At 44.3% G+C, this 27,238-nt stretch overlaps 1 protein-coding gene across 2 annotated transcripts in view; it reads right to left on the bottom strand.

The window, feature by feature from the left end:
• Window positions 1–27,238, bottom strand: part of LRRC9 (leucine rich repeat containing 9) — a 2,495,628-nt gene that overhangs the window by 1,687,147 nt on the left and 781,243 nt on the right. For both annotated transcript variants that reach the window (XM_069638901.1, XM_069638902.1), the window contains one exon: window positions 6,180–6,356. In XM_069638901.1, the coding sequence (XP_069495002.1) occupies window positions 6,180–6,356 (177 nt within the window). The remainder of the gene's footprint in view (window positions 1–6,179; window positions 6,357–27,238) is intronic.

The following is a 27,238-nucleotide window of genomic DNA, read 5'->3' as shown; positions in this document are numbered from 1 at the left end:
AGAGGTCCACTTAGTCACAAAACAGCTGTGGCACAGAGGAACTAGGAGAGAATGGGGTGCTGGTGACTGCAGCGAGGACCCTGATACAGGAAGGGGGAAAACATATTCAGACTCAGCCTGCAGGGAAGAACACATGGCCAGCTCCTGGGTGGGAGCTCTGGGGTAAAGATTGCCAGTACCCCACCCTAGCTTCTGCTTCAACTGAGGACTCAGAATCAGGTATGCATATGGTGCCAAAAGACCCAAGGGAAGGGGTCTCCCTCCAAAGGAGTCCAGGGCAAGTAGTAGAGAAGCTAAACCAATGGAACAAGAAGCCAAGAAAAAAGTGCAGGGACACTCAAATCCCACCTGTGAGTGACTGAAGAACGAGAATATCCAGGGAATGGATCTTTGGATAGTGGATTATGAAACCTAAACACTTAACTAAAATCAGAATCCTTTTATTGGTGGAACTTCCTGGGTACAAAATGAGAACATCCCATTGTTAAGTTATATTTCAGTCATTGGTGGGCTCGTCTCCCAGACTCAGACATTTATTTGTCAAAATTCCCAGGTGAGAATATCCAGAGGTTGGAATATATTTCCTTTAGTGATAGCGGATGACATTGCTAAGAAGAAATCTCCTGAGAGTGGATTACCAAAAGCAGAGACTTGACATAAACTTGAGGGGACCCCAATCTGATTTAAAGATAACAGAGTTTGACAATGGTCGTAACCGTTCCATTGATTATCCTCATTAGTTACTTAAGGAAAAAACTAGGGATTTTGAAAAATGTTATAGGGGAATTTTCTAACTCCGTTATGGCCCAATAGGGTAACTACTGTGACACGGTCAGGGGTCTGATCCTGTCACGGGGAGCAGGGACCCCTTCTAGCCTGGGGTAGAATGCTTACCAGGGAAAATGCCAGATGATGTCCTTCCCCAGTAGAGGTGCGAGAAACCCCCCCTGATTATGCGGTGAATGTGATGAGAGGGACACTTTCAATTGCCCAGTGTCATACACTGACCATCCTGACCAGAGTTCTCTTTGTTTTCTTTCCAGCCCAAAATGCATTTTCAGACCAAAGGAGATCGGCAGGCCATAGAAGAAAACCAATGCCGCAGGGGAAAAGAGACTGAGCTAAAAGGGGTGTCGGTGCCTTTTACAAGCAATGGCCCACCCTCATGGGAAAAGACAGATACTGACTTGGCCACAGTCAGATGGAGAGCATATGCAATGGTATATCATGTCTCATAAATAGTCATCAAATAAGAAATTGCCTTCTTTTGTTTCAATATTGTTCAACTGGAGAAAACAATCCAAAATTGAGATTTATCAATCTATTGCATCCGTAAATCATAATGTTTCTTAAGTACGACACATATTGGACATAGTCAACGCATAGACAGTAAACCTACCTAAGAACATGAACATTATTTTTAAAAACAAATAATTTTATCATTCACATATTACATGTACAATTATATGTCAATACTATTTAATCTAATATTATAAAGCACTAATTACAAGCAATATGGCCCCTCAGTAAGCTCTCGTTGAGAGAAACACATATTGGCCTCGTGCAGTTTTTGGTCAATTTATTGACTGCTGGAAAAAGAGATATTTTACCAAAAAGTTTTTCTTTCTTCATCCAAATGTTGAAGTGTTTTTTTTAATAAAAATGTGTTTCTCAATAAGCAAACAAGAATATAGTTGAATTAATTGGCACACCATTTAACTATGCGCAGATGAATACAAAATACCTTATGTTTTTGTTTTGTGTTTCCTATAAATATTTTGGAAACTAGATAATATAATGAATTAACTCAAATAGTGCATCTGGTTGATCCTAAAGCTTTGTGTGCAATGCATGACTATGGTTAACCCTAAGTTCCCCAGTCTCAATATTTACTGCTCAGAGCACAATTTATTAGAATTAGCAGGAATGTTAAGGGAAATAATTCAGACTCAATCCCCACATAAAGTGTGCATTAGGGTGACTCAAAGGGTCAGGCCCAACCACCCACTACATGAGGTGGGGCCTGGGAGCTGTAATGGGAGGATCCCCTGGTCCCCACCCAAAACGATGGGTGTCCTAGGCAGGGGATCGCCACAGTGAGACTTCTACTGCTGTTTCTTTAAAATTAGCCCCAAACAGACCAATGACAGTTTCCATGGCTTGCTCCTCTGCGGAGCAATGGACATTATTTAGAGAGGGGGGAAAAGCATTGTTACTAAAATAGACATGAAGCTGGACGTTGCATGGTCACATCAGCCTACAGGCTGACAGCTGTGCCAGCTCCGATAATACTTAATGCCTGTTACTGTAAATGTATCCTACAATGCACGTGTGGGGATAAAGGTGTCAAGATTGCTGACTGGTATATTCAATGCTAGTCTGCACAATGGTGCAAATAAAGCATGAGAGAGGGGAAACACCTCAGTTTTCAAGGCTCACCAGTCCAAGGCCCACAGTCATCAAATGGATGTTTAATAAGTACATAATAGGTCGGATCACAACATAGAAAAACATCATCATAGAGATGATTCACAGCGCCATAACTGTTTACATACACATATACGTGTGATGTCAGAATGTGACACTATGACATCATATCGTGACATCATAGGGATGTCAAAGACGTCCACAAAATGGTGGCTCACTGCGAAGCATGCTGGTGATATTCGCTGATAACGGCGTGGATGTAATGCATCCCAACATACAGTAAAGTGGTTTTGGTGGCAGTAAATCCACCTAATGCTCCCTTGAAAATCCTGTAATGCCATATTACTAATACCAGATATCTTAGTATGCTCCAGCGGGGTACAAAACAGACTTGCAATTGCTTCTAATGGATAATTGCAGATTCATATATACCGAAGAAACATCCCCTGCCAGCACTGATAATGATCCATTAGTGGTAAATCCACTTCCAATTGTGCCACTTTCTTTTTGTACCATCCGATTGTTAACTGCATATTAGGACACCATTATAGATGTTATGAGCAGTTTGTAATAGAATGTATTCTACCTCTCTTTCCTAGATTTTGATTTTGGATTCAGCAATATACTGATGCTATCTTATGGTAGCAATACCAAGAATATTGCCAGTCGGGACTCTCACATTGTAAGAGCACTCCTACTATAGGCGATGTGTTTTACAGCCACAAATTATTTAATAATTGGATATTACCACATACTTTATTTGTAACGGAACTCTCATTCTGCATATTTTCCTATTGCAGAAACCCTAAATAATATAATGGATCGCCATTGAATATTGATAACTTGAAACCAATCTTGTGAACACAAAGACACTACCTTGACAAAGACTTTGGGTTGAAACACGGGTTGGTAGCCAAAATATCGGCAGCCTAATACTGACCGGCTACATTTCGGCGGGAGGATTTTCATGGAAACCTTATTTCCCCTCATATGTATGTTTTGGAAGACTAAGGATACACATGACTAGAATGTCTATTGGCTCTATATACCAATGTCATATCATTTACAAGGTATAGAACAATAGATATATGTTTACAACATTGTATATATTACTTATTTTTGCACCCATTCTTCTGGAATTAGGGAGCTAACTCAATAATCATAATGGTTAAAAGCATACCAGCAACTACTAACGCTGCAAATGTATATATTTCTTAATAATATCCCCACAATAATGAAATGTATTTCTTCAAGTATATTTTTATTCTACATAACATTGTTTATTTGCACTAATAACCTTAGGTGTGATTGACTTTACACATCAATGGGATTACTTAATTTAGAGAGATATAGTGCTGTAGCTCTCATTTTTCTAATGTCTTGCTTTTGGGTCTGGCAGCTGTCCCCCTGAATTTGACAGATGTATGAAGACCAAACAATTAAAAATAGAGAACAAATCTAAATGTAATGTATTCATTTATAAGGGAATCATAATGAGCCTTCCAATTATACCCTTGAGCTTCCTTACTATTGCTCGGACTTAAAATATGAATAAATAAGTAACATGGAGTACTGGCTTAATCCTTAAAATATGAATAAATAAGTAACATGGAGTACTGGCTTAATCCTTAAAATATTAATAAATAGGTAACATGGAGTACTGGTTTGATCCTGTCAGGGGGAGCAGTGACCCCTTCTAGCCTACCAGGGCGAATTCCCATTTAGGCAATGACTAACCAGAGGCTCAGTATGGCAAAGGATGTTGCGAAATATGATCAAATGTCTCCAAACTTCAGGGAACTGGCACACTATAAACTCTTGCATACTTAAATTGACATGTTTGCAGATGGTATACCCATCATACAATGCGGTTTGTGAGAAACTGCTTTTCATGGCTTAGTAAAAGTATTAAACAATGGACGTTCTATGCATTTAAAACTCTGCAATGTCATCATAAAATAATCAATGGAGATCCACAATGTGTCCAAACACTCCAGTCTCACTGCAGAGGCAGAGTCCTTTACTATTCACATACACCTCTCTCCCATAAACAAATCCTACGCCAAAACGTATGTATGCTGGTCACAGCATAATATATTCACAAGACTATGAAACTACCTAGACACACGTATCTGCCAGGCTGGGCTCAAAGTACTTTTGAAGATCTAATTTAGCCATTTAGGATTATGTGACACTTCCAAAAATAGCTCTAAACCTAGTGGCATTGCATAAAACTGGAGAAGGTGGTCATTACTATAACTTCTGGTTTCTGGGCCCACACTGAAGAGCAAGAGAATGCAGAAGGTACCATCCTGGCCCAAGCCAGCGCCTTCCATGATGCAGGAGATCTTCAGTGGTCAAGCACTATGATGACAGAGTTAATCTTTTATTAACTACTGGTTAGCCAATGTTTGGTTACGGTAAAATAGGTAGTAGCGCAGAAGTCAAAGGAAGGTGACAACTGTGAGGTGGCTGGGTGACTGAGGGTGGCATTCTGGAGGAGCCAAATGTCCATGGGAGAGTAAGCATATGCTAAAGCATGGAGGATATATGAATGGGGTAGGCAGAATGTGTTATATCTGGGGCTAAGGGGATTGTCTATCTGAAGGGATGGGTTTGGAAATGGTGTGACTGGGGCATGAGGGACTGGAATGCATGGTGATTGGGTCTGCTGTTGAAGGCAACTGACTCATACTCACTAATAGGCTAAAAACGGCAAAATCATGCACGGGTGGGGACCGGGTATGCAAGAGTTATGGGTTGTCAGTAACTGTATAATGTTGGCTGATGGACGGTTTCTGTCCTTTTAGTCAAATTCTGTTGGATTTGAGATATTTCCTAATGCCTGGGTGAAGGTATTAGGGAATTTAAACTAGGCTGACGCTTCTGGACTTCATACTGCTTGCAAGATTTTACAATGGAAGTGGTACGGTTCTAGGTCAAAGTTTCGAATGCATAGGATCGAATGACCAAAGGGTCGAATCAAAAGGACTGAAAACCAAAGGGTAGAATTAATTTTTTTGGGGGGGTGGTCCCCCCAATCGCCCTTTTTTGTGGTAAAAACCACTTTTTTCCAAAACGGAAACCCCAAAAAAATACATATTTAAAAAAAAAAAATCAACCCTTTTGTTTTAGGTCAAATTGAGTCGACCCTTTGGCATTTGATCCTTTTGTATTCAGTACTTTAACTGGACACCATGTTAATTACAGGAATATCAAATCATTCATGATTCTGAAACCTGGTTTTGTTCTGATGAATTATACAGAAAAGAAAATTCATATACATTTCCAGTTGTGAATACTCCGGGGTTCATTTTAAGTTGGGCATAACGTAAAACAAAATGTGTAAAAGCCTTGTGTAAGGCTTTTACGCCGTTTGCTTACGTTACACCCTATTTTCGTAAATTGGAATGGCGGAGAGGAGGGGTGGAACGCAACTTGCGTTTCCACTGCTCCTTTCCTCTCCACCATACAAATACTCCAGTATTTTCGCCGGCAGCGTTTACTCTATTTGCATGGCGGAATGCAAAAAGGAGATCAAAAGGTACCGTTTATGCTTGTACGCCTTCACCTTTAGCACTCTGCCATGCAAATGATGAAATATCAGTGGCACGGTCCCGCCTACTTGTACGTCTACACCCAATGGGCCCTGCCACGATTTACACAGGAACTGGAATCTGGGCCCCTTAGAGTTTCATAATAGAGGGAGTAGTCAATAAATGAATGCCAAAAAATACTGTTATTTTACTTACTCTAAAAAGTGTTCTTCTTCGTTGTCCAAAAACGCTTGAAATTTATCATCAAACTTTTGCCGTAGAATTCGGTTGTGGACTCGAATTATGCGATTTATTTTTACACCAGTAATACCATATGCTTGAAAATCCAAAGCACAAAAACGGGATAGAATTAGGTCACAGCAGGAATTAAACCTGTAACAAAATGAGAGAAGTCATGATTAATTAAAAGAAACCTACATCACTAACATTTTCTGTAAGATAAATAAAAGTTTCTATTATTTTTTACACATTTTTTACGCAAATAAAGATATTTTCATAAGAGATTCATTAGACCTTCATTAGTTATCTGTGATCTCATACAGTAGGTCAGAATTCAGAAACCTACTCAAATCATACTGATGTAACTAAAGGTAATTTCTCAGGTCCTTCGTTTTGGCAATTAGGTGGTACTCAAGCATCACCTTTCAGACAAAACTATTCATTTGAGTACAGGTAGAAAGTATATGACATGAGAACACACCGTCTGTGGGTGGTGTTTGATTATTTACCCACCATTTGACTGTCAATGGCCATGCTAATCCATGCTGCCATTTCCACACACTACTTGCCCAAAACATCTCCCTATTATCTTTTAGAACTATCCCTGTCAAGTAATAACATCAAACCTTGGGTTATGAGTGTTCATAAAAATAAATATGTCTTAACCACAGGTGTGCCTTCAGCATTTGATTTACATCTGTCACTTGCACTGACGTCCTGTTAAAAGCAAGCATTGACAAAGCCAACAGTTTTCACTTGTGTAGCGGTATTATATAGGCATTCGTCAGGCATTGCTATTATATACCCTGGTATATACCCTGGTAATCGCACCATTTCCCAGCTTTTGGGCAGATAGTACCATAATAACAGTGCTCAGTAAATGTCTATCTTATGCCCACACAAAAGCCCAAACCGTTAGCTTTGCCAATGCCTGTTTTTATTTGTTAGGAATTCCAACTTGTGAATAAGAGATCAGCTGGGACCTGGAGAAGCAAGCCGAAACTATGGTTTGTAATGATATTTCACAAGCGAAAGGAAATGCTTTTGGAATCATAATCTATACACGAATTCCCTGAAGTTCAAAGGTTAGGGGTGTCACAGAGCACTTGATGTAAAAACCTGTTTAGCATTAAACATATCTTCATACATCAGCAAAGTTCTGTGCATTTAAGTAAATCAGGTTTACAGAGAGAAATAAACCCTAAAATGCAAATCAGTTGTACTTTGACAAACATTGACAAATTCCCAACATTAAAAAATAGGGACAGTTCGGTGGGAAGCTTGAGAATATATACGTAGGATTCCCGTGCTGGAGAAGAGACAATTACTCAGAGTAGTAACTACTATAATCCTAGTTCATAGTCCCAGATTCTCCACAAAGAAAGAGAATGGCGCGTGCAGGTAGGGACACTTAGATTCATTATTCAATAGTCTGCTTTATAGAGGGGTCTAGTCTCGTCCCCTTTCAGGCGTTACATCCCATCCTCATGGAAGAAAGGGGAGTGGATGTAGGAGTACCAAAGTAGCCAGGTAAGAAGCGGTCCCTTTTCCATAATGTGATGCTTTTAAAAATCAAAAGGAATAGAATAGACTAACAAGCTGTATCCAAATCTCTGTCCACGATGAAGCTAGGTGAACATAAGAAACTACATCGTAATGTCTGCAGATTGTAGTTATTGATTTACAAGTGGCTGCATTAACAATCTCTTTGAGGTGAATGTTTGCTATGAACACTGTGTTGCACCTTTGTTGAACAACATTTACACTGGTGTATTTGCATCTTCAGCAATTTTGCTTATTTTTCAGGGACCAAGCAAAACCGTTGATCAAAAAAAAGGGTAAGAGGGTATAGAAGCAGAAAAAACATGAGAAGGTTATAAGAGCTTCCTCATCTGGTTAAAAAAAAAAAGCAATGCAAATTAGAACGTTTCCAATATATATATATATCATCATCAAGAAACTTTATTCGGCTGTGTGGCCATCAAAGTACATCCTAGCACAACGCATTCTAATACAATTTACATTAGCCAAACGTGATACAACACATTATGAAACATAACCAAAACAAATAAGATGAATGGAGTCAACACGTGGGCCCCACCCCTTTCAAGCAAGTTCCGGCACCCCGGGAACACCCTCAATTAACCCTACTAACACCCTTTCCCAAGGGGGTAAGATTTGCGCCAGTTAGGGGGGCATTCCTCTGTTTTTGCCTGGTTAGAGAAGTTGGACCAGAACACGGGTACAGGCTGATTGTAATCCCACTTTTGGGTGGCCGGCCATCCCTCCCCCCTCTTTCCCAGACCACCTCAGTCGCTCTCCGATTCCATAAGGTCAGTTCCACAATGTCAGAGACGCTCTGCCCATTGCTTGGGAGTCTCCGGCATCCCGTCAGGGTGTCCCTTGAAAGAAAGTCACAACCACCTACAGTCCGTAACCAGTGCAGGCTTTTGTTTAGCAAGGCATCCCTTGGTTCAGGTTTGTTTATCAGTAGCTTTGGGACCCCATTGCAGAACTACGGAACAGTTCTTGGCCAGGGGGCTTACACCTACCCTTACTTGGCCATGGGACTTGAGCTCTAGTTGCCATTAGCCCAGTGCAGTTTGTAGCCACTGTGCTTGGTACCAGGTCCTCCAGGCGGGTAGTGTTTGGCTTGCAGTGGGGCACCCCTCTGGCTGCCTTTTCAGTAGTAGTGTTGGCTTTGGGCGCTTTTATACTAACGGGTGCATTGTTTCTCAGGGACCACTGTGTAACATTTAATGTTCAAGGAAGATTGGCATTGGTTCGAAGGCATCTGTGCAACGAGACATTCGGTGGGTCGGAAGAGAGCCCCCCTGCCAGCAATGGGATAAATACAAGACTCCACTCCCCCCTGCACTCCTCCGCCTCCCCTCAACAACAGGGTTTCAAGCAGTTTCTTTATAATTACCAGCTCAGCAAGTGCCTGGTAACATTTGCATCCTCTAGTGCACAGTCATCCCCAATGGGTTGTTCAATAACGGTCCCTGCACCCGGTTGGATTGGAGAGCGTTGGTGCTGGGGTGTCCGGAGTTGGGATAGATGGAGGTAAGAACTGGCCCGTGAGGAGGTTAGCAAATGATCGTTCCAGGTACTGCTGAAGGATCCAGCAGATGGTTTAGTCGCCTGGTGGTCAGAGATTACTTTTCCCGATTCCTCTAGGCAGGGCTTGGCAAACGCTGGTGGGGAGTCAAATACTGAATCCTGGACGGGGGTATAGGCTGAGGCCAGGTAAGGGCTTGTCAGAAGGGGACTCAGGGCCGTGCAGTGACTTGCATGTGTTTCCGAGATAACTTCCTCCCTTATGAGATCCGTTTTGGGTTTGGGTTCGGAGGGCATTGACGACATTACACCTATATTGCGTGGTTCGGGGGACCTAAAGACTGAGATGTTGTCTGTGGGCTCTTGGGCCCGAGAGAGATGGTAGATAGGCCCTCTACCTTGCCGGATTTAACTTGGTGCACTTCTACTGCGGGGTCCATGAGCATCCTTCCTGTACTCTCCCCCCACCCTGTCCCCCTAGGAATTGGTAAATTTCGTCAATCAGCAGATGCGCCTCTCCCACAGCGATGTTCGGGGACTTGGTCGGGGTCACATAGTGCACATTTTCCACGCCATGGTCAGGTTCACACGGCATGGTTTGGGGATACCTCCCAATTTCCGCCTTCTCACTGCCACCACCCTGCACTGTGATTTGGGAGTGGGGAGATCTTTATCTTGGCCGTCAGGCAGGGTGCAGAAGAGGAGCGGGGGAAGGGGGTAGGTAGGTGTAGACTCCATGTGTTGGGCTCAAAGGGAGCAGAGACCAATATCAGGTGCTGGGGTGCAGTTTGTGGTTCAGTGTGGTGCAATTAGGGTACAGTTACCCCAAGGACAGTTCCAACAATACCCAGGCAGTCCGTCCAATCCAATCCAAACCAAACTAATCCTACCTTGCAGCCTCGGGACCCACAGGGATGACACTACTACTTTTCACCAGCTGAGCACTCCACCGCCACCTCCACCCACTTGCGCCAAACACGTGCAGCGGCAAACACTGCTCCCTTGCCCCGCCACAGGCTTCACCGCTGCAGAGCTGCGGCTGCGTGATAAGCCCAGGGTGGCGTGGCTATAGGAAAGCAGGTAGCAGAGAGTCCCTCCAGGGACCAAAACGGCACCAAACACTATGCCCTTGCCCCGCCGCAGGCTTCACCACTGCAGGGCTTGTGGCTAGGTGATAAGCCCAGGGGGGCGTGGCCACAGGAAAGCAGGAAGCAGAGAGTCCCTCCAGGGACCAAAACCGCACCAAACACCGCGCCCTTGCCCCGCTGAGGGAAAGCAGTGTGAGTACAATGTATACAAATATGAGCATATACAAGGAAAGTACAGTAATGAAAAAACAGCAGAACTATCAGAAAGTGCTGATAACTTCACTGATTATCTTCATGCATATAAAGGATTGCTGTCTTTCAAGCCTGTGTCTTCCCCTATGTATGTATATGTTTCATATGATGTGACTGAACCCTAAGGGAATTACTGTAAGAACATATTTGAAGGATAAGTCTACAAATATAGTACCTTTTCAATTTTTAGTTCCTGACTGTCACTGAAGAAAACCATGTGGCCTAGAAATGTCACTAAAGGAAAAAAGAGGGAGCCAGACATGTGATGTCATCAGTGATGTCATCAATGACATTTGTGATGTCATCTTTAATGTCCTGGGTGTTACTCTTAGCAGTGCACGGTGGTGGCGCGAGTTATGGTTGCTTAGCTTACCATAACTGGCAAATTTCTGGGGGTTTTCGGTTTTACTTGCAACCATAACGTCCCTTTAACAACGTTTTTTCATTGAATTTCATAGGTTTTAAGTAGCGCAACTTAACTATAACATTCCTTTAACAAAGATTTTTTTCACTGAATTTCATAGGTTTTTAGTAGCACAACTTAACCATAACATCCCTTTAACAAAGATTTTTCACTGAATATAGATATAGATAGCATGAATTTGATAGGTGTTTAGTAGAGTTCCCTTCGTTTATATACATGTAACATAGAACATACTGAACCCCCTGCCCCACGCTAGCGGTTCTGAGGTCCGCAGACCAAGCACATCTCCGCAGACAGACTTGGCCAACATCAACACTATCCAAAAACTCAGGAGGTATCTTACATTGTTGTATCATGCAATAAACACACTAAACATGGTCAAACACCAGTATATAAATAAATTACATTCAAAAAGAAATAAAAAGTGCAAACTGTATATGTAAGACACCAACTGTCCAATTACATAGCATTTGCAACATAATGGAACATATCAAAAGAAAATAACATATGCCTGCATGAATTACCTCACAGAAACTGCACAGCAAAAATCAACAGCACACCTACGCCAGTGGCGTCGCTAGGGGGAGGACTGGGGGGCCCGGGCCCCCCATGTGAAACTCTGTGCCTCCCCTTGTGGCCCCCCTACTTAAGACGAGCAGTGACCATGTTCTCCTCCTACTTTTGTCTGTGCCCCCCCTACGCCCCTCCTAAATTTGATTCCTGGCGACGTCACTGACCTATGCAGCAGTAACAGCAAAACTTAAAAATAAACTTGTAAGGACACTACATTAATTTCATGTATTTATAAACTTTCTGTACACTAAAAGTATTTTTTTTTTTTTACACAGAAATATCTAGTACTTTGGAATGGCTAGAAATGTTCATTGGGACGAAATGAGTGAAAACTGAGATAGTAATGGTAGACACTACACTTCTGTAAATAAATCAATTAAAAACCATTATTTTATGTGTACTTAACATATATTTTTTTTTAACAGACCATACAGACAATAGGAACAATACAGAAACAGACACCTTGAAAAATCATCTGCAGCGTTTAGAGCAAAAAATGGATCTATTAATGACAAATTTGAATCTTTTAAAAAACTTTGCAGAGGACCATATAAAGGAAAAAATTGAATATCACTGTCCCACATGTACCTTTACCCCTTCTCCATGTCCCAGCCAAGCATCCCCAAAAACTCCCCAGCAAGAAAAACGTTATAAGACTTCAATACCTTCCTCCCCTGCTATCCAACATGTACAAATCCCTAATTCCCCTGTATTTGTATCAGTTTCTGCTTCCCCCTCTCTTTCATAATTTTTATATTTGTATACAATAATAAAATTTTATGTGTGCTCTTACTATATTCCTCTGTGTCTTATTTCTTTTAAAAAGGCAGTTAGGATGTCTGTGGACAGCGCGGGTGTCCGGGATGTCCGCAATTAACCAAAATGGGGTTGTCCTCAGGACACTATGCCTGTTCCCACTGTTCACATCAAAATGGAGGTGTCCTTAGGAAACACAAGATGTCCGCCTGTCCGCAATTATCCAAATCGGGGGTTTCCTAAGAACACTATACCTGTTAGCAATCAAAATGGAGGTGTCCGCAGGACACTAAATTCGTCTGCATGTCCGCAACTATTCACAATGAGGTGTTCTTAGAACATACCCTCTGTTCGCGTTGTCTGCAACCACAATGAATATGTCCGTAGAGCACATAGACCGTCTGCCTGTCCGCAAAGTTGTTTGGTCAACAAAGGGGGTCTGTTCTGACGTGTAACGTTTTCTGGGGACTATTTTTTGATTTTAGTAGGCCTAGGTTATTTCTATTATGTCAAGAGAGATACAGAAACACTTTAAATGTGAGAATGCACTAAGAGGAGTTTCAGACACAAATAGATATCAATCTGTAAGCTTTTTAAATTTATTTTGCTGCTGGATGCATTTAGTAATCATGCATCAGTAGTTTTTTTGAAAAAAGTATTTGTTGAAAAAAAACAATCAGAAAATGCAAAAGGTTCATTCACAAATACAGAATTTGCAAGGAGGTTAATTATTTGTCTTAACATTTCCTCAAGCAACTGTTTATGGCAAAATAAATTGCAACACAAGATAGTGTTTAAAAGAAACAATGTGTAACCACGACCTATAGTGACAAGTGATTAGCATGTAATCAATACACAATAACCAAAACAAAAGCAATGAATGAAAAAACTCTTGGTTATATATAGCCAGGCTGGAGGGTGACCTAACAAGTGTCCGCAAAGTTGTGGCGCACATTTAATTTGGTCGGGGACCTGAACTCCGTAAAACACTTGCACGCATGCGTATTACACCCTTGGGTCCTACGATCATCGCGCCTCTCCGTAACTGTCTGCCGCACGTGTGTCGCACTTTTAATTAGTTCGGGGACAAACAATATCTGTAGAATACCCGCACGCATGCGTACACCCGACCCTGCGCATTTGGTGTCCTGTGGACACCCGTCCCATTCGCGAACATGTCCGCGACGTCATCATGTGACCGCACCCACGCTAAGCGTGGGTCCATGTTTGCTAACACAGTCCATGTCCCCGGACATTAAAAAAGTGCTTCTTTGAGCAATCCAAAGTATTTTCCTGCATATATTCACCCTTGCACATGTCCCAGACAATGTCCCTAGCGATCTACATACTTTTAGGAACTTTTTGAGCTCTTTTTCGGTGTTCGAAGTGTTTGCAGACAGCGCAAGTGTTCGCGAAGCACGCCCCAGCACCCCTATAAAAGGCCACACCCCAGAGCTGATCCTCATTCTGCTTTTGGATTTCCAAGAAAGACAGACCATTGCTGGACATTGATCCTTGGTGGACCTGCTTTTGCCAGCTGTCCTGATGGCATCCATGGCTGCTGCTGGTGCTACTTCTGTCTCAGCACCACCCCCAACCCCTCCACCACCACCTCCCCAAGGGCCTGCGGAGGGAAACAGGCATGAGGATACAGAGGAGGATGAAGAGCATGGCGAGGATGAGGTAGTGGAAGTCCCTACTACTAGCACTCACCATGAGTCTTGGGTGTAGAGGTTGTTTACCACTCTTGATGGAGTACCCAAAGCTCGAGATAACAAGGTGCCCTGCACTCAGTGACAGTTGGTGCTGAGTCGTGGCAAACCAGGTTTGTACAGCTATGGTACTACCTCAATGAAGGGACACCTAAAGTAATTCCATGATGGAGCTATTCGTAAGCTTGTACCTTGCGATAAAAGTAGTAGGTTGAGTTCCTCTGCAGCATCCTCTGTTTCTGCTCCTGCCACCACGCGAAACTCCTGTGGGGCAGCGCATCCCTCCAGCTGCCTCGCAGGCCATACGTGATTCTGTAGACCCTTACCTTTCGAGGGTCACAGTATTATATATGTGCTGCGATGCAGTACTCTGCAGGGAGGAGACCCTTCTAAGTTCTTTCGAGGCTGAGGTCCGGGAGCATGAGAAGGACTGCCAACTACCTGAGTAAGGCCCACCCTACATCCCTCTCTCCATCTGCCCTTTCTTATCCCCGTGGTTGGTGCCCCTTCCTTTCCATGTGTCATGTCCAAAAAATTAAAAACGAAATACAAAACAACAAAAACAGTTCAAAAATAGAAGTGCCAATGAAATGCTGCAGGGCCATGTGCATTTTTAGAAGTCCACGGACAGTTCACGGACATTGACATTTTTGGGGGGCTGCCCTATCAAAACCATTGCACTCTTCTCCGGGAGGAAGTGGTGGCTCTGAAAAGAGCCTTTTGCTGGTGTTTTTTTGTGTTTCAAAACTTCAAATGGTCAACACCTACTGGAAAAAGGATTACTATAAATCCAAAAAGGGTTGCAATGCATTTTGTATATTTCACAGAAAAATCTGATTGCCAGCATAAGTAAGATGTACTCCATCTCTGCGACAAATGTGTGTACTACGAAACATAATATTTTCATTGTGAAAAGAGGAACATCTCTCCAAAAGGCACAAACAGCCTTGTTGACCTTGCACCTCGCTTTCTCCATTTGTGGACCAAATGAAGAAGAACGCAGCCACATTTATCTGTGTGCAATACGAGAAAAAATTACTCGGGACTTCGGAAACATGTCCATGACTTTCCAAGTCCTTCTTTCATTGCAAATTGCAAAGAGATTCTAAAGACATATCCTAAGCTGTTCCCTCGACAATGGATAATAATAATGTCTGGATGACGCTGTGCCACCAAAGTAGCACAAGGAGGTACCAAATCCAGCCACTTCATTCCACGCACTCCATGCCAGTGCACTTCCACATGAGGAAATCCAAGATGTGCAGCCACTCCACAGCGATCTGCATGCACCTCCAACCAATTTATCCACGAGTCTCCCAAAATCCAGACAATCTGGCTTCTGAAAGACACAGCCATAGCTATCTGCTCTCCTCCCAGGAAAAAGACTTTCTGACAAAGTCTCTCCTTACACATCACACCCAGTAAACCTTATTGACCAATCCCTTGCCCTGCTAAGTCTCATTTGCATGCCTCTCAGCCTCCAAATCCCTGTACATATGTAATACGCGCTGTACGCGGACAAATCGTAAAATCTGAGAGTGGGGAATGAAAATGTATATCGTGTGTCGCATTTCCCCTTTGAGGTTGGCGGTGAAAAGAGCCTTTTTCTTCAGAAACACCTTTCATTTGTAAATTATTTTGTTTTTTTCCCCTTATTTTCCTCCAAATATTTTCACATTAGCTTCTCCAAAGCAATCCTTATGGTCCAAAACAGAATGGCATTTCCCATAAAAGATAAAGACATGCCATCTTCTTTAAAGTAAACAACATTACCAGAATCAATGTTGTCATATTGCAAAATAACATGCCAGCTCTAATCATAAAACTGAACATGCCTTGGTTAATTAAACACCTAGCAACATTTTGCTGAGGACAAAAAACTGAACTATTGTCCCATACTGCTCTAGGTACCAAAGCAGAAAAATAACCTTGGCATTTGGAAGTACTTTCATGACTGCCTGAACCAAGTTTTCCAGTTCTTGCAACAAAGCAGGGGCACTGATACAGCCCAAATGCAAAGCACCACATTGTAGGACAACTATATGTGGACTATTAAACCTAGCCATATCCTGACAAACTTCTAGCATTACCTGCGAATTGAAACAAGGCACAGTGCTCCACACCACCTCCACTCCTTTTACGTCAAAATTGTTAGCCACATTCCTAGATTTAGCATACTGCTCCAAACCATTCACAAATATCTCCAACCACCAACACCCCGACTTTCTCCACCTCTGCCATCTTCATTACACACAGCCTCTCTCAATATGAAGCAGAACCTCAACACATGATTGGCTAATCCCCAATATACACTCCCATTTCATGCTCAGAAGCCCCGGATGTGGCACGCCCTGTCCGCCAACAACCGCAGTGTCCGCGGAGCACGTAAGTAACACTAGGGCAGCCCTTCTACCCTTTCCGTTTCACTCTCTTCACCATTCCCTCATTGGCTACTGTTGAGCACTCACACAACCATCCACCAATCACATCCAAGAACTCTACATATAACTCCGTCATCACAGTTCAGCACTTTAGATGTACTGTTGATCACTCTGAGTACAATTGGGCTGTGATTGCAAAGCACGCACATCAACAACTACAGCAACTCCTAGATTTCTGCTTCCAGATTCATCCAAACCCACATGAATGAACACAAACTACAGGTATAAATATTTTCTTCCCAGTGCATCTACAGCTCTTGTATAAATGCACATAAACAGGGTAACTGCCACTTACCCTGTATAACCCATAGCTCCCAACCTTTTGTGTCACCAAGGCATTTGAGAGGCCATAGAAGTGAATGGGCGTGTGAGAGACTTGGTGGGTGATTCAGCTGCTTGCAAGGCGGGTAACACCCGCCAAAAGCGGGTGAGTTGAGAGCTATGTACAACCTGTCAAAAAAGCTTACTGTCATTCCTCCCATGTGCTATGATCAAGTGTCGCTTCCAAAGCTGTCTGCTCTCCAAATTTTTATTTACCTATATTATTAACTGTAATGTGAAAACTGTTATTCTCTTCATTCATTCTGTCATTTATGTAACCACTGCCACCTATTTATCCACATTTCAACTAGAATAGCATTTAATGCATTATAGTGCATAGGATGTAAATACAGTTTCCGTTCTATACAATCTGGATATTTTACACAATCATTTGAACTTCCTTTAGAAATTATTATAATAGTAATCAGACACAACACACACACCTGTCTAACAAAGTGGCATTTCATGTTAAAAGATGTGTGAAATAACAGTATAATTGTGGGAGAAGGCTTTGTAGTGTATTATAAAATGACAGGCCGCCAGGATGAGTACATACATCTTTATTCATGCACACAGATAGCCAATATCATTTGAAAGGCTCCCAGCTGAAACAACACCACTGCATCTACAACTGTTCTTCCAATCTACACAGCTCCCTCATTCCAGCTAGTTGCCCATTCCGTTTTAGAATTTACCACAGCATTCAACTAAACACAGGTGCAGTCATGTCTATTTACATCATGTACAACTATGTACGAACAGTGTAGTAAACCAACACATATAACATCTCCCCCTTCCCTTCAGTCTGCAACACAAGCACCACACCCTTCATTGCAACCCTTATTTTATTTCAGACTCTCCCATCTCTAAGCACCACAGGATTACCCAGTAGTTTGCTAATCATCTGCAGTCAGGTAAACTTGCTTTGTCCCATTGCCACTTTTCCAGGTTTTCCTATTTCAACTTCTCCCCTACAACTATCCTGGGGAGCAATAAACTGCTGAACCCATCAAATCCTACTACTTTATTTCCCACACCTTCACAAATGCATACATTTCATGCTTTTCCCGACAGTTCCTGCCATTTACCCTGTATAAATAGCAAGAAAAGCATATGGTTATTTCTCCTATCTCCTAACATCCACTAACACTGCCTTAAAAAGCCAAGTGTGCTCTGTGTGCTTACTATTGTAATCATTTCTAAAGCACGTTTCACTGACAGATTCTAAGTAAATTATACAGAATGCACATAGACAAAGGAATGTGCATCTACATGCTATGCACAGTTATCAGAAAGCACTGCTACTGCAAATAAACAAAATCATGTCTACATTAATAACAGTGCTATTAGCACACATATCTACTAACTTCTTTCTTTCACAACTGCAGTGAGGACCACTCTCCTGAAAACCAGCAGTGTCTAAAGTACGAACCAGAACTCAGAAGAAACCTACTCTTTCCATCCTAAAAAGTAAGTCAATACTGCCATAATGTTCTAACTGTTACTCAAACACTATAGAATTCAAGTATTGTAGAAGAAACAATTGTATTAACCCTGCAGCATTAGATTCAGTATTACTGCTTACCCCTCAGCAGCTGCATACTTTGTGTTGTCATCTGAACACCAGTGTAGTAACACACAAATACGAGAATAGCCTTCCCAACCTGAAGAAACAGCCCACTGCACAATCACACACCTCTACATACATGCTTACCATCATCCTCAGACACTCATGCACAAAGCACACAATCCCAACACACACTTTCTTTTTTTCTCCAACAGACCCCAAAGAATGCCTACCAAAAAGCAACTCGGTAGAAAGCAACTCAGAAGTAGACAAAATCAAAATAAAAGTGTCCAAAGTCAGCATCCACCTCGAGCAAAATTTGGACAAAAAGTTCAAACAAAACAGCTAATACAGTCACTAAGCGAAACAAAAACAGCTTCCAGTAAAGAAACTTTGCCTCCTCTTTCAAAATGTAAAACGAAACAGAAAGTGATTAACAAGACTGCAGCTACCACTAGTGCTAACACTGCACCTATAAATCTCAATGTAGCCACAAGTAAGCATACCAAAAAAATTATTTTACAAAAAATGTTCCACCACAGTCCATCAGAACCTCATAAAAACAAGAGAGAAATCACTCACAACCCATAAAACCTACCATAGAAAATTAATCCTAGAATCTCTCATAGACAGTGCAATACTTCTCAAAAGGAAATTATTTATTTTAGTTTTAAACCACTAACAAAACTAAGTACTAAACTACAAAAAAGACTTCTCAATAAACGGAATATCAACAAACATAACTTCGCAAACATCTGTGGAGGTGAATGGACTCACACCACCAGCACAGAACCATATTTCAATGAAGAAACATACAAACAAAAGCAAATAAACCCAATTGCCATACATAGCAGTGGACGAGGGTATGAAAAACTTAAGAATACCATTATGGAACAAGAAACGTTGCTAACAAAAATATCCCCAGAAGACTTAGTATCAACTCTCCATTCCACTGAACCAATGCGTCCAGTATACAAATGGCCGTGCACATCAATGTGTAACATAGCCAAAAAATCTTTCAAATCTTTATGCCACTTCCTCAATCAATATGTGAAAGGCAAAGACACATTGAAAATAAAACTATTACTAAGTATGACTCCTGTCCAGTGCGCAAATACACAGGACTACAAGGACATTCATTAACCTGCATTTCTGGACCTATTTGCAAAACACCTTCCACCACATCAAAATGATATCAACACACCATACAACTATAAGAAATCTGGTTCATGACCTGTACTATGCCAAAAGTCCTGCTTTAGCACTAGCCAATTTAAATAACAATCTTCTACATGGTACAGCCAAAGAACTACTCGAAGAAATAGAGCATATCCAGAGAAAATATTTTGCAAGTGAAAGCCACTTACAAAAATAGAAGACAATGAAGATTCCAATTGGTTTCAATTAGCTCTCTATCTTATAGCAGAAAACAAATGAACAAGTTACTCTCTTACCTGGTAACGTTCTCTCGATGGGATGGTCCGACGACGTATTCCATATCTATGACAGTAATCACCACAGCTGTGCTGCTTCGGAAACTCTTTGGCATCTTTGTCATGCGTCGATGATGTCAATACGCCGCCCTCGAGGACCTCCTCCGACGGCCGACGTCACTGGATGTTATAAGTAAGACGCACAATGCCTGGAGCCTCAGTTGTAGTTTTTTCCCCCAGAACGTGTGCACCAGTCTTCTGCCAGTCTGACACACAAAGCCTTGCGGAAACGTAAACTGCAATCGCATAAGAAATTCTGTAGCGGGGAAGGCAGGGAGGGAGCGATATGGAATACGTCGCCGGACCATCCCATCGAAAGAACGTTACCAGGTAAGAGAGTAACTTGTTCTTCAAGGGGATTGGGTCCTCCGACGTATTCCATATCTATGACAGACTCCCAAAGCAGTACCAATGCAAGGAGGTGGGAAAATAATTTAGAAAACAGAAATTTAGAATGCCCAATCAAATTGCGGAGTAAAGGACAACCTTGCCAAAGGCCAGATCCTGCCCCCTGATGGAATCGAGGGAGTAGTGATGTACAAAAGTGTGTACCGAAGCCCAGGTGGCTGCATCACAGATGTTACGAATAGGAACACCCCTCTGTAGGGCAGTAGAGGCAGCCATACCCCTGGTAGAATGGGCCCGTAAACCGACCGGTGGGTCCTTACCCCGCCAAGCGGTAACACTCAGAGATAGCCAAAATAATCTAGCTAGACAAAGTCTGTTTCGTCACAGCTTGTCCCAAACGCTTTCCAGCGTAACTAATGAAGAGTTGATCGTCCAGTCTGACCCAGGACATGCGTGAAATATAAAAGCTTAACGCTCTCCTAGGATCAAGCCTATGGAGCCTCTCCTCTTCCTTACCAGGATGTGGAGGATAAAACGCCGGAAGAACAACCTTCTGGCCTAAAGGAAATTCCGACACCACCTTTGGAAGAAAGGAAGGACGAACTCTAAGGACAACCCTGTCCTTATGAAACACAGTGAAGTGAGTTAGGACAACCCTGTCCTTATGAAACACTGTGAGTGAGTTACAGGCAACCAAGTGACCGCAACCAAAAATACAGTTTTAAGAGTTAACAGTCTCAAAGTGTATGAATGCAAAGGCTCAAACGGAGCACCCATCAGAAACTTGAGAACAAGGTTCAAATACCAACCGGGCACCTGGAAAGGTGACGGAGGGAACACATTAGTGAGCCCTTTCAGAAACTGAGAAATAAAAGGAATTTTAAAATAGGAACACTCGTCAGACGAGCGCTTAAATATGGACAGTGCCGCCAGGTAACCTTTAACGGTACCCACTTTCAAGCCCCTGTGGGCCAAAGAAAGCAAAAATGACAGAACCATGGGAATGTCACATGCAAAAGGATCCACATTCTTAACCGTGCACCAGTCGCAGAACTGGCAACGGTACAGGGACTTTGTTGCTGGCCATCTGGCCGAGAGCAACACCTCCATCACGACTTTAGGGAGGTCCCAATCCTTATACCTCAACCTTTCAGAAACCAAGCGTGAAGGTTGAGGTATCTGACCCCCTGCCGTGAGAGCAGATTGTCTTGGTAGGGAATACGACGTGGAGGGCAGATGGACAAGTCGAGAAGGTCCGGGTACCACGTCCTCCGGGCCCACGCCGGAGCAATGAGGATCATCCGGGAACCGATCCTCCGTAACCTCCGCATTACTTGCGGGATGACGGGGACTGGAGGAAACACATACAGCAGTGGGAAGGACGACTCCACCACAAACGCGTCTCCTAAGGCTCCTTTTGGAGGAAATTCCCGCGAGCAGAACCTCTCGCACTTCCGGTTGACACTGGAGGCAAAGAGATCCACTTGAGGGGTCCCCCAAATGGTGAAGATCTCCAGGAGAATCTCCTGAGCCAACTCCCACTCGTGAGAGATTGCGCTCTGCCTGCTCAGAGCGTCCGCCGTCTCGTTTTCGTCTCCGGCCAGATGAACTGCCGAGATCGAAACTTCCTGCTGGATTGCCCAGAACCAGAGCTGCACCGCCTCCCTGCACAGAGGAAGTGACCCTGCCCCCCCTTTTTGTTGAGGTAGTGCATGGCCACCGCGTTGTCCGTCAGGATCAGGACGTTCTTCCCTCGCACAGTCGGCAGAAAATCCTTCAGGGCTAGCCCGACAGCCCTCAGCTCCAACAGATTGATATGGAGTCTGGACTCCGACGGAGACCAACGGCCGCTGACTGTCAACTCGTTGGCATGAACTCCCCATCCCGTGAGGGATGCGTCCGTCACAATCGTCACCTCTGGTCAGGGTAGCCAAAATAGAGCCCCCTTCATCAGATTGTCTTCGACGGCCCACCACAGAAGGTCCTGGCCGACCGAGGACGTCACCTGAACAGGGTCCAACATCCTGCCAGAGGACTGAGACCACTGGAGCTGTGTGCCCATTGCAAAGATCTCATGCGCAACCTGGCCTCTGGCACCAGAAGAATGCAGGATGCCAGGAGGCCTAGCAATCTCAAGAACTCGAACGCTGGAAGATTCTGGGCAATCTGAAACTTGTGCACCATCTGCCGAATGTGATGAGCCCTCACCTGGGGTGGAAAACACTGCCCCAGGGACGTGTTGAACACTGCTCCGATGTACTGGAGCCTCTGAGTTGGTGTCAAATGGGACTTCTTTAAGTTGAGGGAGAAGCCCAGCTTGTGGAGGGAGTGGCAGGTGACTGACAGATGATCCAGGACTTGCTCGGCCTGATTAACCAATCGTCCAGGTAGGGGTAGATGTGAATCCCCCCTTTCCTGAGGTGCGCTGCCACCACTACCATGAGCTTGGTGAAGACCCTCGGGGCGGAGGTCAATCCGAACGGCAGGACCCAAAACTGAAAGTGCGAGTCGCCAACCGCGAACCTCAGGTACTTCTTGTGCTTTGGATGTATCGGCACATGAAAATAAGTGTCCTTGAGGTTGAGAGACACCAACCAGTCCTGAAGTTGAAGGGCCTGGAGGACTTGAGAGAGAGTAACCATCTTAAACTTGTCCTTCCTGAGGATTTTGTTCAAACCGCGCAAGTCCATGATGGGTCTCAATCCCCCGTCTTTCTTGGAAATCAAAAAATAAGGGGAATACCATCCCTTGTTCCTCTCCGCTACAGGCACCAGTTCTATGGCGCCTTTCTCCAGCAGGGATTGAATTTCCTGCGCAAGGAGTGGATCTGGACTCTTCAAAGAGAGATCCCCGATGGATCGTCTTGAGGCCTCTGCAGGAAAGGAAAACAGTAGCCGTGGGTTATGATCTCCATAACCCACACATCTGAAGTAATGGCGAGCCACTCTGCAAGATGCTGTGCCAGCCTTCCCCCAACCGGCGAACCATGGGACATGGCCTCATGACTGAGCTGAAGCGGCTGCGTCGTTGCCTGAGGGCAAAGAGGCAACAGCCCGAGCGGCATTGGCACCTCAAGTACCTTGTTTTCCACCTCTGGCACTCCTACGGTGGCCCCTTTGTCTGGCAGCTCCTCTCGCTTTACCAAAGGATGAGTAATAACGAAAGGAACCCCCCCTCCATTGCTGTCCCCTAGGACAAAAAGGCGGAGGTTGGCGAACTGCAGTGCCCAACGACTTCGCTGCAGCTTTGGAGGTCTGCAACCTCTCAAGGCTCTCGTCAGCCTTGCCGCCAAAAAGATGTTCCCCGTCAAAGGGCATGTTGAGGAGCTGGGCCTGCACATCAGGAGCAAACCCGACTTCCGCAACCACGCAAACCTGCGTATCACGGTGCTCGCCGCCATGGACCGGGTGACGCAATCTGCCATTTCCAAACCCGACTGAACGGCCTCACACATGGCATCCTTGCCATCCTGAACCATGGCAAGGAAACCATCCCGTTCGTCCCCTTCGGGAATGTGTTCAGCCGCTACGGAAACAGTTCCACAGAGTGTGCGTGAAACGTGACAAGGCATAAACGGCGTTGGCCGTCTGAAGCGCCATACCCCCTGAAGAAAACACTTTCTTTGCCCAGCCGTCAAAACGCTTGTCATCCCTATCAGGAGGGATGGTAGGATATGACGCCTGCTTTGCTGGGACCGTAGCCGCCTGCACCACCAAACTCTCCGGAGTCGTGTACTTGGTCAAGTAGCAGGGGTCGCTACTGGCTGGGCAGTATTTTCGCGGCAAAGACTTGCCCACTGCCGGGAGACTCTCCGGAGCAGTCCAAGCCGCCGCCACCCTCTATGGAATGGCAGTACCGGGTCAGTTGGTGGAACTTGGTCAAGGATATCCGTAAGGTCATCCTGAAGAAAATCCCCTAGGGGAGCAGACCATCCCAAGTACTCGGTGAACCTAGACATAAGGCGCCGATACGAGGAGTCGGCATGAGTGCCAGGCTCAAGCCTACAAAACTCCACCTCCGGAGAGGTGTCCAGCCTACTGGCATCATGCAGGGACTGCCGCAGGTCCTCAATTTGGCTATGGCCCCGAGAGAATCTTGTCTGGCACCGTATCCGGAACCATGCCATCATCAGAGCCCTCATCCACCTCTGAAATAAACTCAAGGTGGCGGTAAGAAGGCACAGAATGTGGAACAAAGCCATGCTTGACCTTTGCCAGAGCCTTTCTAGGTGGTTCCACCAAGCCCGGGGAACCCCCGTTGAAACAGCCTCAAAAGGCGTTGAGGGCGTCGAGTGAATCGGCGTCAACGCCGAACGCGGCGCCGACAGCATCAATGGCGTCGACACATTCCTCAAGGCCGGAGCCCCGAGTGTGTCCCTGGACAGCCTGGGTGCCAAGGGCGTCGACGACTTCTTCGAAGGCAGGGCCTCGAAAGAGTCCGTCGACGACCTCAGCGTCGACGTCTTCCTCGAAGACACCACAGGTGCACACGGTCTTGAGCGCTCGAGGACCGGGACCTGGAACGGGCATGACGAGAACGATTCCCCTTGTCTAAGCGGGACCTCTCCCGCGAATAGTGCCGACCACCCGAGCCCGAAGGTGTGCGAGCAGTGTCTCTCGACCGATCACGACCGACCCCACTTGGAGGCGCGGACGGACCAGTGCCCTGCGATTCGAGAATTGCCAACATTTTCTTCCCGAAGTAAGCCCATTCCTCCGGCATCGTATGCTTGGTGGGGTAAGCGACCCGCCGACGGGCAGAGTCCTCGGATGAGAACGGGGGAGGCGATCGATGACGGCACTTCCGGGAGTGCCTCGAAGAGGCAGAGGAGTGGCGGGACCGACTCCGGGACCGAGACCCACTGGACTTCTGACAACGACGCAGAGAGTCGCCACTCGAATCGTCTGTCAAAAGCCCCGCAGACATCAACTTCCATGGCTTGGACACCTTACCTACCGATAACTTCTTCTTGCGCTCCCGCAAGGCTTTGGACGTGAGCGACTGGAAGTCGACACAGTCATCCGTGTCATGGGCCTCCCCGAGGCACCAGAGGCAGGCGTCGTGCGAGTCCGTTACCGACATCTTGGACCCACAGTCCCCGCACTTCTTAAAGCCCGGACGCGGTGTGGAAGACGAGGTAGACATCTTCACGAAGAAAGACTTCACAATACAAACAGGTTCGAAGAACCGAGAAAGAACAGGAACTCCAAAGAGTCGAGGTGCGCCAAGATCTCCGAAGCGAACACGTTCGCGGAAAAAACGGAACTGAGGCTATGGGCGTCGGGCGTCCTACTTATAGCATCCAGTGACGTCGGCCGTCGTAGGAGGTCCTCGAAGGCGGCGTATCGACGTCATCGACGCAGGACACAGACGCCGAAGAGTTTCTGAAGCAGCACAGCTGTGGTGATTACTGTCATAGATATGGAATATACGTCGGAGGACCCAATCCCCTTGAAACTAAATTACTGACCCCTTAATACTTTGCAGTTACTGCACTTCAAAACTTGAGAACAACCAAAAACCTTCACGTGCTATCACAAATGACTTGGAATTATTCCCACTACCAAAACCCCTGCAACAACTTAACTTGAATGAGAGCATCATAATTCAAACAGTGCACCCATTGCAAGCAATAATACGCCTTCACCCAAAAACATCAAAACAACCTCCCTCTTAATTACTGAAAGGCATTCGTGGCAAAGTAGTTTATTTGCCATTAGATCTCAAAGAAAATGTACACACTCTGGGAGTGCAACGGCCAATAGATCAATCTTTAATTATCTTAGTAAATGGCGTACCTACAAAAGACAAAAAAATTTGGCAACAACTCGTGGACTTACATAAAGTTAGACAAGCCCTGCAATATCTAAAAAGACAAAAACGAATACTACAAAGAAATAAATATTAAAGAAAACCGGAGGGAAACCACTGAAATAATTCAAGACATCAGAAACTGGTCAATTTCAACTTCTAGCTCCTGCTACAGAATCCAATATTTTAGACCATTATACAATTCACCCATTACACTCTAAAGACACCATAGATGATGCACTGGAAATGTACCAATTGCGACAACCCAAAGGATCTCCAATCAGCATATGAGAAAAAAGTATATAAGCACGTGCCTTTCCTCTACAGGAAAAGGAGGAAGGTACGATGAAAGACCCACACAAATAACAGCATCAGAATCCCGCGATTTATGAATGTATTCTGAAGACCCCCAGATTCAAACAAAACGTGGAACACATATTCCACCTTCTCTTTGAAAGTGAACTAGCAACTATATGCTACAGAGTTGCACACACATTGAAATCAGGTACCAATTTTCAAAATATGTTAGCTACGCAATTACTACAAAAAGTGCAAGAAAAAGATGAGGTTTTACAGTCAAGCATTACAAATCTTTAAGCAAACATGCGTGGTACAAAAGAATACTGGTTCCAATATCACGGAGATGTACGCTGTATGATCAGAAACTTTGGCCCACCAACTTGGTTTGTGACATTAAGTTGTGCAGAATATGCATGGGAAGATTTACACAATTTCCTATGCATAGCAAACAAAAACAAAACAAATATAGATATAATAACACCAGGAGAACTCTGCTCTCTAGATCCTGTAAATGTATCAAGATATTTCCATCATCGCTTCATTGCAATGCTATACTTCATTTGTAATAAAACTGTTCCGTCCCTCGGAGAAGTGCAACACTTCTTTTGAAGGAAAGAATACCAAGCCGGAGGAGCACCACACATCCACATGTTTTTGTGGATTAAAGATGCTCCTAAATTTGGTGAGGACAGTGATGCCACTGTTTTGCAGTTCATCCAAAAATATGTCACTTGTGAAATCCCTTCCCAAACGTCACATGGTGACCTTCATGCACAAATTTTACAATTTCAAAGACGCAAATGTGGGAAGTATTGTCGTCGCAAATATAAAAACAAAGGGAAATACTACACCAAATGCCGCTTTGGTTTCCTTAGACCAGTTTCACCAA

Source organism: Ambystoma mexicanum, chromosome 14, assembly GCF_040938575.1.
Source record: "Ambystoma mexicanum isolate Mex_15411 chromosome 14, UKY_AmexF1_1, whole genome shotgun sequence".
Lineage (NCBI taxonomy): Eukaryota > Metazoa > Chordata > Amphibia > Caudata > Ambystomatidae > Ambystoma > Ambystoma mexicanum.
Note: the sequence above shows the minus strand (reverse complement) of the source record. Positions and strands in the feature narration are given on the sequence as shown.